General features: G+C 43.3%; 1 protein-coding gene across 1 annotated transcript in view; it reads left to right on the top strand.

Annotated features, from left to right (window-relative positions):
• Nucleotides 1-7,956, top strand: part of DNAAF5 (dynein axonemal assembly factor 5) — a 47,004-nt gene extending 39,048 nt beyond the window's left edge. Inside the window, exons 12-13 of the mRNA XM_066576366.1 lie at nt 2,649-2,840; nt 7,301-7,956. Coding sequence (XP_066432463.1) covers nt 2,649-2,840; nt 7,301-7,443 — 335 coding nt within the window. The 3' untranslated portion in view covers nt 7,444-7,956. The remainder of the gene's footprint in view (nt 1-2,648; nt 2,841-7,300) is intronic.
• Nucleotides 7,957-14,841: the final 6,885 nt, after the last annotated feature.

The raw sequence follows: 14,841 nt of genomic DNA, 5'->3' as shown, positions 1-14,841 counted from the left end.
ATACTTGTGCAGAAAGCAGCAAGATAGAAGCATATCTACACCAAAACCGCTCGGAGAATAAATACAGTAGCAGAACCAAGCTCATTACATAAATGCAGTAGCAAAGTGAAGCAACTCTTTTGCTGATGGGCTGGCAGAGGCACCTCAGAACATCAGAAGGGAGGAGACCTATGCGGGTGGAAGATAATTCATGTAGCTATACAAAACGCTGGAGGAAGATCATCTGGCCAGGCGGACCTAAAGAGGGGGATTGACCCCAGCATACATCCGCTTGGTGACCAGTGCTCTGTGCGAATGCATGGGTTGCACATGGCTAAGGCCCGGCCACAATATAAAATGCTATCTGCTGTATTAGTGCTAACATTACATATGTTACAGTGCGTTGAACTCCTCAAAATGTAATTCTTAAAAGAATATCCCTTTATTCCACATACAGCTGGTTACCAATGCTGCAGTACCTTTCACATGGCTCCACAATAGACCATACTAAAGGATTTTGTAAAGCAGCTGATTAGGGTATGCAGCATTGCTTATATTGTACTGTTGTAAGTTGCAGCCTGTATTTTACTCTGAAGCTGCATTTGACACGGGGAGAGTCAACAAGCTCCATGACAAACAAAACCTTGCCCATAGATATAGGATCTGAGCTGCTATGGTTAGAGGTGGACCATATTTGCACATAGAACCTAAAGAAGATTTACAGCTACTAAGATAGATAGACTTCCTACCCTATGTAAAGGACCAACCTCATAGTCCCTATTGTATCAGTAACTGCCCTTAAGACAGTCAGCAGATAAAGAGCAAGTGGCCCACATACTGCACTTGTGCTTGGGGCCCCCTACTGTCTTTGCCCTCCTCTGCCATGCAGTGGATCAGTTAGTTTTTTTTTTTCTAACAGCGGCTGGTTTAGGGTGGCGATACACAAAACAACTATTGTCCAAATAGTCGCTCAATAGAGTGAATGTGACAGTTCTTTGTAAACACTGCCATCAACCAGGTGATGAGCGAGAATTCATTCACTGGTCACTAAGTTTCAGGTCCCCTAAAATAGTCACTGGCCAATTACCGGTAATTATCGTCTGGTGTAAACAGGTAATCCTCTTCCTGCGACTAGCCAGTAACTTTGTAAGGAGGTGGGCGCTTGTTCTGCCTGCTTTTCTTACGGAACGATGATTGGCTCCTGCCCTATTGGAACATTTCACTTTGCCATTTACTGCTCATTGGTTCCCAAACACGCATAAATATGTGTGAATCATCCTCAACTGAACTGGTCATCAAAAGAACACTCGCTAATACGGTTTTTGGCTGGCTTTAGGCAGCGAGATAACTTTAGCTAGTGTTCACTTAAAGACCGCTCGCACTTCTTTGTGTATTCAGTGGACTCTGCACAAAAGCCCCATGCTCAGCACGGGCACAGGGTGACATTCACACTGAATGCAAGAATTTAATTTTATCTGCATAACAACAGGTCTGACCCTGAGTCGCGGCCACCATGCCATGACGCTGTCACGACCAACAAGCCACAACAGTAAATAATGCAATGTATCTATAGAGTCACTTGACTCCTCAATTAGATTAATTCTGTACATAAAATTATATTCCTAGATGAACATAATCTATTACACTATTTAAGATCTTTCCATTTATTTACACAATAGTCCGCTACGAATATGCCCAATATGACTTAACCCCTTAGTGACCAGACATATGGGTTTTCATGGCAGTGAATAATGGACCTTAAACTAGGCCGCTGTGTTTTTATTCTAATCTAAGGTGTGCCCAGAATTCCAATGCAGGGAAGAGCAAAGTCCCATTTGCGCTCCTCCTGTCCCCCTTCATCACTCCGCAATGTGATCGCAAGGTGCTTATGGATTCGCATGGCAGCTGGAGACCTCAATAAGGCCTCTGGATCTGCCAGTTCTGCCAGCCTATTAGACCCTGTCTCCAGTAGATTCTGATTGCTGATTAGTCAAATGCACACCATTCTGCACTAGAGCCTCCATTCCTGCTCATATCACATCTTGTATCCAAGCTAGGGATGGTTCAACAGGGTACTAGAGCCTCCATCCTCATCTGTATCACTTCTTGTATCCAAGCTAGAGACGACTCAACAGGGTACTAGAGCCTCCATGTCTGCCCGTATCACAGCTTACATCCAAGGTAGAGGCGACCAAACTGGGTAATAGAGCCTCCATGCCCGCCCGTATCACATCTTGCATCCAAGCTGGAGGCAACCAAACGGGGTACTAGAGCCTCCATGCCCGTATCACATCTTGTATCCAAGCTAGAGGTAGTACAACAGGGTACTAGAGCCTCCATGCCCGCCTGTATCTCATCTTGTATCCAAGCTAGAGGTGGGCCAACAGGGTACTAAAGCCTCCATGTCCACCCGTATCACATCTTGTATCTAAGCTAGAGGCGGTACAACAGGGTACTAAAGCCTCCCTTTAAGTGGTCAGTTTTCTGCAATAAATAACCCTTTTGCTCTGATATTGTAATCACTTATATCAACGTTACAATCACACACAGAAAGTTCCATTTGATTCCGACAACTCCTTCTAGGGGAGGATTTTTCTTTTTGATAATTAGAGTAATTTTCAAATGCCTTTGCAGTCTTATGTTTGACTATAAATGTGTGTTCTTTACAGAACTTGTAAAGCGTCTTGATGATGCATCAGATGAAGTACGGATCACAGCTGTTAAAACGCTGAGTCTTTGGTTTAAATTCATTGATGAGCAATATGAGAGGACAACATATCGGGGCCATTTGGAATTCCTCTACCGCTGTCTCCTTGTACATCTTGATGACACTGATAGTGCACTCCAAGCTACGGTACTAGGTGAGCCTATTGTTTAATCTTCTGAGATCTGTTGTGTTACATTTTAGAGGTTATCCAGCCTTTTAAAATGTAGTGGCCTGTCCTTAGAATACGACATCAACATAACATCGGTGAGTGCCAATCCCTGAAAAGCTGATGGAAAAATTGAACAGGCTGCAGCGCTCATACAAGCACCATGACCCCCTCATTCAGCTCATCATAGGGGTGCTAAGAAATGGCCCCTCACAATCTAATATTGCATAGATTAGACTCCGAAACAGTGGCATAGCTATAGAGGGTGTGGAGAGGTGCCACATAATAGAACAGCAGCAATTTAAAGGGGCTATGCAAAGCGTGAGGATCTTTCAGGCTACACCTGGGCACCAGTTTCAGTGCAACCAACTAGAGAAAAGAAAGCTCATGATGTTCGATTTCAGCATGCCTGATCCAATGTTCTCAAGGAAAGTAAGTCGTCACAACTAGAGAAGTGTGGCAGCAGCTTAGAGCATTTTTACATGGGCCGATAGTCGTCCAAGTAATTGCTGAAAAAAGGGATCTTTCTTCTTGTGTACCCACGGACCGCAACAGGGCTAGTGATGGAACGCAATGGGGCTAGTGAATGAGAATCAATCACTTGTTGAAATCGCCTGGTTTTTAACTCTGCTTAAAACCAAGCACCTATCGGCCCATCTAAACAGGCAACCGTTCATCTACCAACAACTGCCTGTTTACTCTGCATGGAAACTGGTGGGGCGGCCAGAAGAGATCATTCTGCAGCACACCATCTCCATTCAGTGAAGGAAGGACAGGAGTGATCTCAATGGGACTGCTGTCCCTTATGCACCTGGTTAAAAGTACTCTAATCGCCCTTTGTCTATTGAGAACACATGGGGGAGTATGTCAGAAAGAATACCTGTTGGCCAATAGCTATTTAATGTGTATACTACTGGTCAAAAGTTGTAGAACGCCTCAATTTTTCCAGCTTTTATTGATATTTACAGTATAATGTCTCAAATGTACTTTCAGATGAAAGCCTAGAAGAAATGGGTTACGATGAATAAAAACAAAGCATTGACTTTGTTTCACTAAGTTAAATCTACATTTTTGACTCTTCCAAGCAGCCACCTCTCGCTGATAGAACAGCTGTACGCAATCAAGGCTTTCTTTCTACAATTGCATTCAGATATTGTTCGGAAATTTCTTCCCAACATTGTAGTGCACTTGTAGTTTTCTTTGCTTTAACCCTTCTGTCCGATTCATCCCAAACAAGCTCAATGAAATTGAGCAGGCTATTCGATTCTTTGAAGCCTACCAGCTTCTTTTTATCTTTCCAAGTAGTTCTAACATGCCCTAGAAGTATGTTTTTGGATCATTGCCTGTCTTGTCTTGGTGTGATATGAACCCCTGACTAACTAGGCGTACACCAGAGGGTGTATCAAAATGCTGTGGTAGCCTTTTTTTTTGTCCAGTGTGCCAGTAACCCTGTGCAAGTTGTCAACTCTGGATCTAGCAAAAGAACCCTTTGGTTAAAATCATAAGTTCAGACCATTGTATTTTAGGTAAGAATTTCATAATCGTCGTAGGTTTTTGACTTACTTTTGAACCTTTTAACCATTCCACGTTATTTGGTGGACCTGAACTGTGTTAATGTAAAAAAAAAATGACTGTAAATATTGAGGTGTTCTAAAACTTTTCCGACTTCTGGTGTGTGGCCAGGTTTAGAAATTAAGGGTGGCTTTACACGGGCCAATTATTTGCGGAAAAATCGCTCAAACAAACAAGCGATTTTGAGTAATTGTCCTGTATAAACAAAGGAACCAACAGGGTACGGAATGAGAAATTGCGCAGTAGTCGCTAGTTGTTTCATTTGAGCTCACTGAAAATGACCCAACAAGTGCGCAACGCTTTCTCAGTATGAACAGGCCGTCACTCCATGCTGAATGGCTGCCTGTTCACAGTGAATGGAGGCGAGTGGCTGGAAGAGATCTCCAGCGCGCTCCGCCTCCTTTCACTGAATGACCATTGGTCCTGTGGATGGTCGTTGGGATGATTGTCGGGGGCTTAAGCACCTGCTAAGCATACCATGTAAAGCCACCCAAAGTTTCACGATTCTTGTCTATGGTGATCTTTATATTGCCAGGTCATTCATCAGTTCTCCAGGCCCTGGATTAGACGTAACCATTGATTTGCTTGGAGGAAAATGATGCAGATAACTTTTGCATTCGGTTAAAAAGTGTTTTTTGAGTCCTATCCCTTGACAGGGAGGGGGCAGCAGGAAACGCCAACCTTGCAGCTAAAAAGTTTCCTTGCAGTTTTGCTCTCTTTGCATCGTGTATAACCTTTCTGGAAGCGTCTTGTCTCTCTCTTACTTTGCAGTCCTCGTGTTTTGCAGGTTCTTTAGATCGTTGACTTTCCGTCTTTAAGCATCGACATTTGATGTCTGAAAGACACCGGTGAGATTTATGACGGATGACAGGCTCATGTTAATCTGTTGTACAGATTGCCGCTTGCCTGGGCTGCCACAGAATGATGTATGGACCTTTTCTGACTCTATTTACATCCATAAATCACGGTGGCATAATTTGATGGGGTGCCTAAAGGGGAAAAAATAGACCTATTATCTTGGCACTTTGTCAGGCACACTCAATTGATCATAGCAACTATGACTTGGCACATAGCAGTATGACTGTATGCCTTAACCTGCTACATGCCAAATGAGGAATGCAATGAGAGGTGGGTTACATGATGCCCGCAGCTCTTCCAGCAGTTTTCTGTGGCTCCATCGGCAGTACATGAGGTTGCCAGAAGAGCGGATTACCCCGCTATCATCCTGTCTTCAAATCTTTGGCGTTTAAGCATTGCTGAGTTGTTCTTCACCTGTCACTGGATGAGTCCAACATAGTGGGCTTCGGGCTGTAGTTGGACATGATTTTCCATGCAGTGATATTATGTACCATCTTGTGCAGCCTTGGCCCAAAATAAAATTGCATGTAGTAACAGATAAGTGTCTCTAGGTGGCAGCAACTTACCAAAATTAAAGCGATTAATGATAGTAAACTTGTCTTCGTGATATATTGAGGTGCTTTCTTGGATCCATTTATAGGACATATTAAAAGTTATCCAAATCATAAACTTCTGGGGACAGAAAAAGTCTCCCGAGGCCAGGGCTGCGCCGCCAGTCTTTCATCAGCTACAATGGAGCAGACACAGATCCTCATGTAGTTTATCATATCCATCGTGAAGAATAGAAAGTAGAACGGGGGTTTAAGCACCAGTGGGTGCAATGGCTCTAACGGAGCTGTCTCGTATGGAGCATCTAATAGATGCTTTTACTTAGTTTATGTTCTATTTGACTATAGGTACCTTTTATATAAAAGCTGCAGCCTAAACCACATTATTTTAGTTAATGCCTCTGGCAGATTTATACCAATTCTGATGGTGATGGCTCCTGCATCTGTTTCCAAAGTGTGATTTTGATTTGGCCATAAAGTGGCTTAAACGTTTTATCAGGAGAGGAGAAACAAAGGCAGGAGACAGAGACTTCAGAAGAATTCACTATGGATTTCACTGTGAATGGTATTCTGCAGCTTACGGTGTATTGTGATACATAGAAACTGCAGAAGCCAAACTGTGCAAAATATGGAAAAAAAACCCTACTGCAGAAATGCTTTTCAAAAATCGCTACCAGCAGCCGTACCTAATAATATACTGAAACAAAATGCAAGGGCGGGTGTAGAACCACATCCCTCAGCATGCAGAGAGGCAAACCACTATATGGAGGAGCATTGCACAGGTGATATATACTGATATGAATGTGGTTCTATACCTGCCCGTACATTTTGTATACGTATATTAGTAAGTATGTGGACGCTGGCAGTGATTTCTGCATTGAGATGTCCTTTTTCTGTGATTTTGTTAAAAATGTTTTTTAGCCAAAAATACATGCATTTAAGTAAGAAATAAAAGTCCCAAATGTGTCCATAGCCTTCAAAGAGGAATGTGATAAGAGGTTTCTGGTGACTATACTAGTAATGATCTACCCACAAGAAAGGTCAGTAACAGATGATCAGTGGGGGTCTACCGATCAACTGATACCAGGTCAGCTGTCACTGCAGACCAAGACAGAAACAATTGCTCTGTCCATACTGCAACAGACCAGCTTGGTAATGCATTCATTTCAGTTGGAGCTGTGCCTGCAATACCAGCTTGGGCCATTGCACTTCTGACAGAGCTGTCTGCTTCTGGCTCTGTCCACAATGACAGTGGATCTGGCAATACAGCTGAGCAGCAGACTCCCTGTCGATCACTATTGATGACTCATCCTCAGCATAGGCCATCAGTAGTGGAAGTCCCGAAAAATCTGTTTAAGACTAGGTGGAGGAAATCTATTTTCATGTCACTAGTTATAAATTAGTCCGGCTCGTTAATGGATTATGATGATCATGGTCGGCTCTTCACCATCTGTGGTTTCTGCCTTGCAGACGTTCTAAAGGAAGCAAGTGTCGCATACCCATCCGTGTTAGTGCAAGAAATTGAAGCCGTGAAGCATAAACACAGGACCCCAGTCTATTGTGATCAACTCCTTCAACACATCCAGATAAATCAAGATAGTGGATCAACGTAATTACCACCTTTTACCCAATGTGGTATATTTCATGCGTCAAAAATATTCGTTTTTTTTTTTATGTGTATTTATTTGACATTGTCAAAATATATTTTCTTTAAAAAAAACAAACAACTGTTTTTATGCTGTAAACATCCAAAGTGCCCTTTCTGTGGCCTTTACAAGTACGGTTGAGAAGTAAAGCCAACGTCCAACTCCTCTATTTTACTTCAACTCTGACTCCTTCATAAAATGACTCGTGCCTAATAATTGTAAATAACGTTAATGTAGAATATGGTAACGTCGGGGTTAATATATATTACTATTATGTTATTTGAAGTTGGATTCGGTACACGTCTACCAATTCAGACTCTACGGCCCTGTTTCTACATTTTCCTATCCAGAATAATGGAAACCTGCACGTTTTAAGTCACAAAAAATGCCAAATTGTACAATTTTGTGTTTGGCGAAATGTCCTGTTGTTTAACAGGTTTACAAAATAAAGCTGCTTAATGTTTTTTTATTTTATTTTAATCACGCCTCCCTTTTCAGTGTTCTAATTCGAGCTATATGGAAGAGATAGCTGGCTGCATGCTCACCAGTGCCTCAGCTGACCTCCCACAGGAAAAAAATGGAAGCAAAAAACTAAACATTCAGCTATTTGGCAGTCTGCAGAGGCTGCTGTAAGCGCCTGAAACAAACAGTCATGTAGGAATCAAAGAAACACGTTTTCCAGAGTGTAAATAAAGAATGTGTTTACCATTGTTAAAAACTTTGTTTTTTCACTGTAATTAACTATGAGGAAATCATTCAGACATGTACCATTGCCAGCAGGTGGCACCACTGTCTCACTGCAATTCTGGCCTTATTCCTCTTCCTAGGGTGAAGAGCAGGTATTACGTACTGATATACACTGACGGAACTTCTAACCCTCCGTGTGCAAAGGGGTCTTGCTCTTTACCTCCCATTCTACTGACGTTTACAGGGTTGTTTGCTCCCTTGTCCCACAGTCCTAGTGCCAGAGAGGGGGGCTCCTGTTTGGGACTCGCACTCCTATTAGCCAGAGTGCAGAACTGTTGTGAAGGCAGCTCTGACTCTGGCAACTTGTGACCCTCAGTGGATTAGGGTTTCAACATATGTGAGAAGATCCCATTAGTGAAGTCTATGATCTTGGAATGCTAATGAGTAAAAGGCCTGTATATATAGAACAGAAATCCCTTTGGCACTGCTTAGAAATATCTGTTACTGAAAAACGGACAGCATTGTAAGCAAAGGGTCAGTGTTACACCAGAGGCAAAGTGGGGGGGGGTTCCAAGGAAAAAATAAATAGTGGCCGCGAACGGAGGGTAAAATGTATTTAATAAAACAAAATGTAATCCTCGCATCTCTACTGCCCAGCCGCTTACATCTGCTGCAGCGGTCACCTGAATAAACCACTGCAACCAATAGGATGACCCGAACTGGGATGTCATCAGTGATGTCCCGTGAACAGGCCAGGGCCTCTACATTAGAGACCCATGTGACCTGTTTACTCAGAGACATCGCAGGTCACATGACGTGGCACTGAAACAGCACTCTGGAACCACAATGTGTACATTATAGTTTGGGGCTGCAGAAGGGTTAATTGCTTAAAAATACACTACCGTTCAAAAGTTTGGGGTCACATTGAAATGTCCTTATTTTTGAAGGAAAAGCACTGTACTTTTCAATGAAGATAACTTTAAACTAGTCCTAACTTTAAACAAATGCACTCTATACATTGCTAATGTGGTAAATGACTATTCTAGCTGCAAATGTCTGGTTTTTTGTGCAATATCTACAAAGGTGTATAGAGGCCCATTTCCAGCAACTATCACTCCAGTGTTCTAATGGTACAATGTGTTTGCTCATTGGCTCAGAAGGCTAATTGATGATTAGAAAACCCTTGTGCAATCAAGTTCACACATCTGAAAACAGTCTAGCTCGTTACAGAAGCTACAAAACTGACCTTCCTGTGAGCAGATTGAGTTTCTGGAGCATCACATTTGTGGGGTCAATTAAACGCTCAAAATGGCCAGAAAAAGAGAACTTTCATCTGAAACTCGACAGTCTATTCTTGTTCTTAGAAATGAAGGCTATTCCATGCGAGAAATTGCTAAGAAATTGAAGATTTCCTACAACGGTGTGTACTACTCCCTTCAGAGGACAGCACAAACAGGCTCTAACCAGAGTAGAAAAAGAAGTGGGAGGCCGCGTTGCACAACTAAGCAAGAAGATAAGCACATTAGAGTCTCTAGTTTGAGAAACAGACGCCTCACAGGTACCCAACTGGCATCTTCATTAAATAGTACCCGCAAAACACCAGTGTCAACATCTACAGTGAAGAGGCGGCTGCGGGATTTTGGGCTTCAGGGCAGAGTGGCAAAGAAAAAGCCATATCTGAGACTGGCCAATAAAAGAAAAAGATTAAGATGGGCAAAAGAACACAGACATTGGACAGAGGAAGACTGGAAAAAAGTGTTGTGGACGGATGAATCCAAGTTTGAGGTGTTTGGATCACAAAGAAGAACGTTTGTGAGACGCAGAACAAATGAAAAGATGCTGGAAGAATGCCTGACGCCATCTGTTAAGCATGGTGGAGGTAATGTGATGGTCTGGGGTTGCTTTGGTGCTGGTAAGGTGGGAGATTTGTACAGGGTAAAAGGGATTCTGAATAAGGAAGGCTATCACTCCATTTTGCAACGCCATGCCATACCCAGTGGACAGCGCTTGATTGGAACCAATTTCATCCTACAACAGGACAATGACCCTAAACACACCTCCAAATTGTGCAAGAACTATTTACAGCAGAAGCAGGCAGCTGGTATTCTATCGGTAATGGAGTGGCCAGCGCAGTCACCAGATCTGAACCCCATTGAGCTGTTGTGGGAGCAGCTTGACCGTATGGTACGCCAGAAGTGCCCATCCAACCAATCTAACTTGTGGGAGATGCTTCTAGAAGCGTGGGGTGCAATTTCTCAAGCTTACCTCAACAAATTAACAGCTAGAATGTCAAAGGTGTGCAATGCAGTAATTGCTGCAAAAGGAGGATTCTTTGACGAAAGCAAAGTTTGATGTAAAAACAATGTTATTTCAAATACAAATCCTTATTTCTAACCTTGTCAATGTCTTGACTCTATTTTCTATTCATTTCACAATGCATGGTGGTGAATAAGTGTGACTTTTCATGGAAAACACAAAATTGTTTGGGTGACCCCAAACTTTTGAACGGTAGTGTATATAATTCAGAAACCCCTTTAAACCCTATAAATGCTGTATGAAAGTCAAGTTGCCTTTTAACCCCTTAACACCAAAGCGTGTAAGTTTTAGAGATGAGCGAACGTGTTCTTAACGAACACTTACGCACCCGGACACCGGCTTTTCCGAGGACTTCCGTGTTCGCGCGTAAGTATTCGGGGGGCGCCGGGGGGCGGGGAGAGGCGCGGCGGCGCGGGCGGCAGCAGCGGGGAACAGGGGGGAGCTCTCTCTCTCTCCCTCTCCCCCCCACTCCCCGCCGCAACCCCCCGCGCTGCCACGGCGACCCCCGAACTTTTTTCGCCCGAACACGGAATTCCTCGCGAAGTTCGGTGTCCGGGCGAAAAGGGGCGGAGCCGAACACGTTCGCTCATCTCTAGTAAGTTTACATCCTAGCTGCGGAGTTCTTGACGCAATAGGGCGTAAACTTACGTCCTGAGGATGACACGGGGTCAGAAGCTGAGCTTGCGGAAGCCGGTGTACTGCTGCAACAGCGGGGTGCATAAGAACCAGCGACCCCTGCTGTTAACCTTCTATATGCCATGATCTATGTAGATGTAATCACGTAAGTTTGATGGGTTGCATAGCAACAAAGCCAGATACTGGCATCCCAGCTTGCCACTGCCTGTGATTGCTATTACAAGCGATAAGGCATTGCAGTACAGAAGTCCTGCAATGCCTGATCATAGCTGCTATGGTTCAGGCCCCCTACAGGGATGTAAAGAGTGTTTTAAAAAAAAAAAAAAAAAAAAGGCCTTTTTTGCTCATTTTCCCCTATTTGTATAGAAAAAATTAAGAAAAAACCCACCTTGTTTGTAATGACCTATACTATAAATCGAACACACTATTTATCCTGCACAGCAAAAAACGTAACTAAAACTAAGGCAAAAATCCTCTTTTTTTTTCTTCATTTTACCTCACAAAAAATGCAATAAAACTGATCAAAAAAGTCATATGTACCTCTAAATGGTACCAATAAAAACTACAGCTAGTCACGCAAAAAACAAGCCCTCATAGAGCTCTCCGTCCATGGGAAGATAAAAGTGGAAAAACCTGGGAAAAATTATAATATTTTTGATATCGCCATAATCGTACCAACCCACAGAAAAAATGTATCGTGTCGTTTATGCTGAATGATCAACACTGTAAAAAACATTAAAAACCATTGCAGAATTGATGGGTTTTCTCTCCCTGCTCTCAAAAAAAATAAATTTTTAGAATATATTATATGCACGTAAAAAAGGTAGCAATAGCAACTATAGTTCGCTCCGCAAGAAACAAGCTCTCACATGGCCTTGTCAACGGAAAAACAAAGAAAGGTTATCGCTTTTGAAAAGTGGAGATAAAATCGCCCAAAAATTGTTGCAACCTCATGGCAAAAGTAGGCCATGGGTTAAAGGTGTATTCCCACCTTAGACATTTATGACATTCCCAAAGGATATGACTGATATGTACAGGTCCCAGATGTGGCACTTGCATCTATCTCCAGAATGATGGTGCCCCAAGCCCTATCCCACCTGGTGACACAACCATCTCTATTCATTCTCTGCCTGGCTGTGACGTCTGGTGTCCACCTCACCTGGCAGATCAGGGACCCGGCATTCTGGAAATATTAGCCATTTATGGCATATTCTGAGGATATGGCAGCCATTCAGAATACTCCCTTTAAGGGCTCATGTCCACGGGTGTTTTTCACAGCGTATTACGCGTGTGATGCGCAGCCGTATGATACCTGGTGAGTCAGTGAAAGTCAATGGACTTTTATTGATCCATGCAGCATGTTCTGTATCACTGTGTACCACGCATCGTGAACCCTATGCACTTGTATAGCAATGCGTTGTGTATGTGCAGCGGTCTCATATGCATCCCCGCTCTGAAACACAGTGGGGAATTAAAAAACAAAGTCACACTGCGCATGTGCAAGTCACACTGCGCATGTGCAAGTCACACTGCGCATGTGCAAGTCACACTGCGCATGTGCAAGTCACACTGCGCATGTGCAAGTCACACTGCGCATGTGCAAGTCACACTGCCGGCAGACCTGCTGTTTACAAACACTGGTAAAATACTACGGGTTAGACCCACAGCGTTTTACCAAAACGGCTGTGGACAAGAGGCCTAAGTAATGCAATAAGTGTTATCCTTGTGTATAGAACCTGGGTATCCGGCAGAGGTATATACTTCCTAGATATGATAATACTGCTAAATATAAAAGTGGTTTTATTGGGCTCCGCTCACATCGTGTAATGGGGTAACATCTCCATTTTTACTGTGGTTGTTACATAGAGAACTTAGGACTATAAATTCCTTCCTTTTATTGCATTACAAAGAAACCTCATGATATTATCTCATAGTAACAGAAATAACAGGATTCCTAGAAACCGCATCTGCTTTAACTTCTCTTCTATTGTATGTGAGCACAGCTTCAGCTTCCTTCTTGCAATTCAGAACTATTCTAAAGGCTGATTTGCACCCAATGATTATCACTCAAAATTCGTCCAAACGACTGCTTTTGAGCAATAGCCATTGCGTGTAAATGCACGCCCATCATGTGCTTACGTGCACTCTCCGTCCATCTCTGAGTTCAGCTCGACATGAAAGCCGTCATCCTTGATAAGAGGAACAGCATGCTGTGTTCTCCGCTGGCAGCGCTGATAGCATTGTATGCAGCCAGCAGCCCATGGCAGATCAAAGCCGGTGTATTTAGAGAACAGACCACCTGCTGTTCTCTAAATACATGCAAATTAAGCTAGTTAGCTACTAATGGGCTGATTAGCCCAATAGTCCCTAATGCAAAATGATCGCTCAAAACTGTCAGTTTTTTGACAAATTGTGAGCAATCATCTTTGCATGTCAATGGACCTTAAAGGGGTTATCCAAAAAACATCTAATTCTATAAAACAAAACAATAGTCGCCTCTTCAATCCCCTGCCTATCCAATTTAGATACTGCCATGAATGGCACGTCAAACAATAGAACACCAGAACGGAACCTGACGGCTTCCATTATAAGTCCATGGGGTCCATATGTTGCATCTGGCACTACGTTGTGATTTCCATTCTACATGGAAGCCACCACACAGAAGTGAAGAGATCTTGTCAGGTCATTACTCTTGAGACCTTGGGGGCTATAAAAATTTTAATTTGTGGGATATCAAATGTAGAAATAAAGGTTCGGCCGCACAGGTGCCACAAGTATGAAAGGACGATGGCATAAAATGTAGCGCACTACATGCACGCAGACCTGGGTATTGAGAGGTTTGATAGCGAGCAGCGTCTGCCCCAATGTGAAGATAATTCCACTCATTAGGGTTTAATCATATAGTTAAAGCAAAGTGGAACTGAAAGCTGAGAAAGATGGGATTAAGTAGAGACGTCACAGTCATTACAGACAGCTAATCCTATCACTTTCCGTTCTCTTCACAGATTACCAATTGTGATTGCTGCTAATTAGCCCTTCTGTTGAATGTATGTCTAGTTTCTCACCTGTAGGAGGCTTATGCTTCAGGCTATAACACTTAGCTAGAGCCTCCTGGGAAAAACTAGTGTACATCTGTGCCCCGTTGTTTTGTATGAGAGCCTACTAGACATCATCCACCTTCTGTGATAAGAACTATTTACGTTTCTTGTAATGCTCCATTTAGACGTGACGAATGTCGAGCAACCGATGCCCAACATTCCTTCCTGTGCTGTTGCATGGGAGCTAATAGCATCGGCTCACTCGCAGAGCGGCTAGCAGTGGGGTTGGGAGGCTGCAGGGATTTCTCTCCTCGCGCTCCCCCCGCCCCTCTCCATTGACTGAACGGACGCTATTTACACTGAACGATCAGCTCATCGTCCATCGTTTATGCAGCATAAACGATGGACGATGAGCAGATCGCTGATCGCTCAGTGTAAATAGCAGCTGTTCAGTAGTGAACACCAACTATATTATGTCAATGGAGAGGGGCAGGGGAGAGTGAGGAGAGAAATCTCCTGCAGCCTTCCCACTCTGAGCCAGTGATACTAGCTCCCGTGCAGCAGCATGAGGGTGAGTATGTGCGGGGACGAGGGTCGGGCATCGGTTACCCGACATTCATCCTGTCTAAATGGAGTTTTACTGACACCATTTTGCACAACAATTTTAGCCATTTCTTTTAAAAGGAAT

This window comes from Eleutherodactylus coqui, chromosome 8, assembly GCF_035609145.1.
Source record: "Eleutherodactylus coqui strain aEleCoq1 chromosome 8, aEleCoq1.hap1, whole genome shotgun sequence".
In the NCBI taxonomy this organism is placed as follows: Eukaryota; Metazoa; Chordata; class Amphibia; order Anura; family Eleutherodactylidae; genus Eleutherodactylus; species Eleutherodactylus coqui.
Note: the sequence above shows the minus strand (reverse complement) of the source record. Positions and strands in the feature narration are given on the sequence as shown.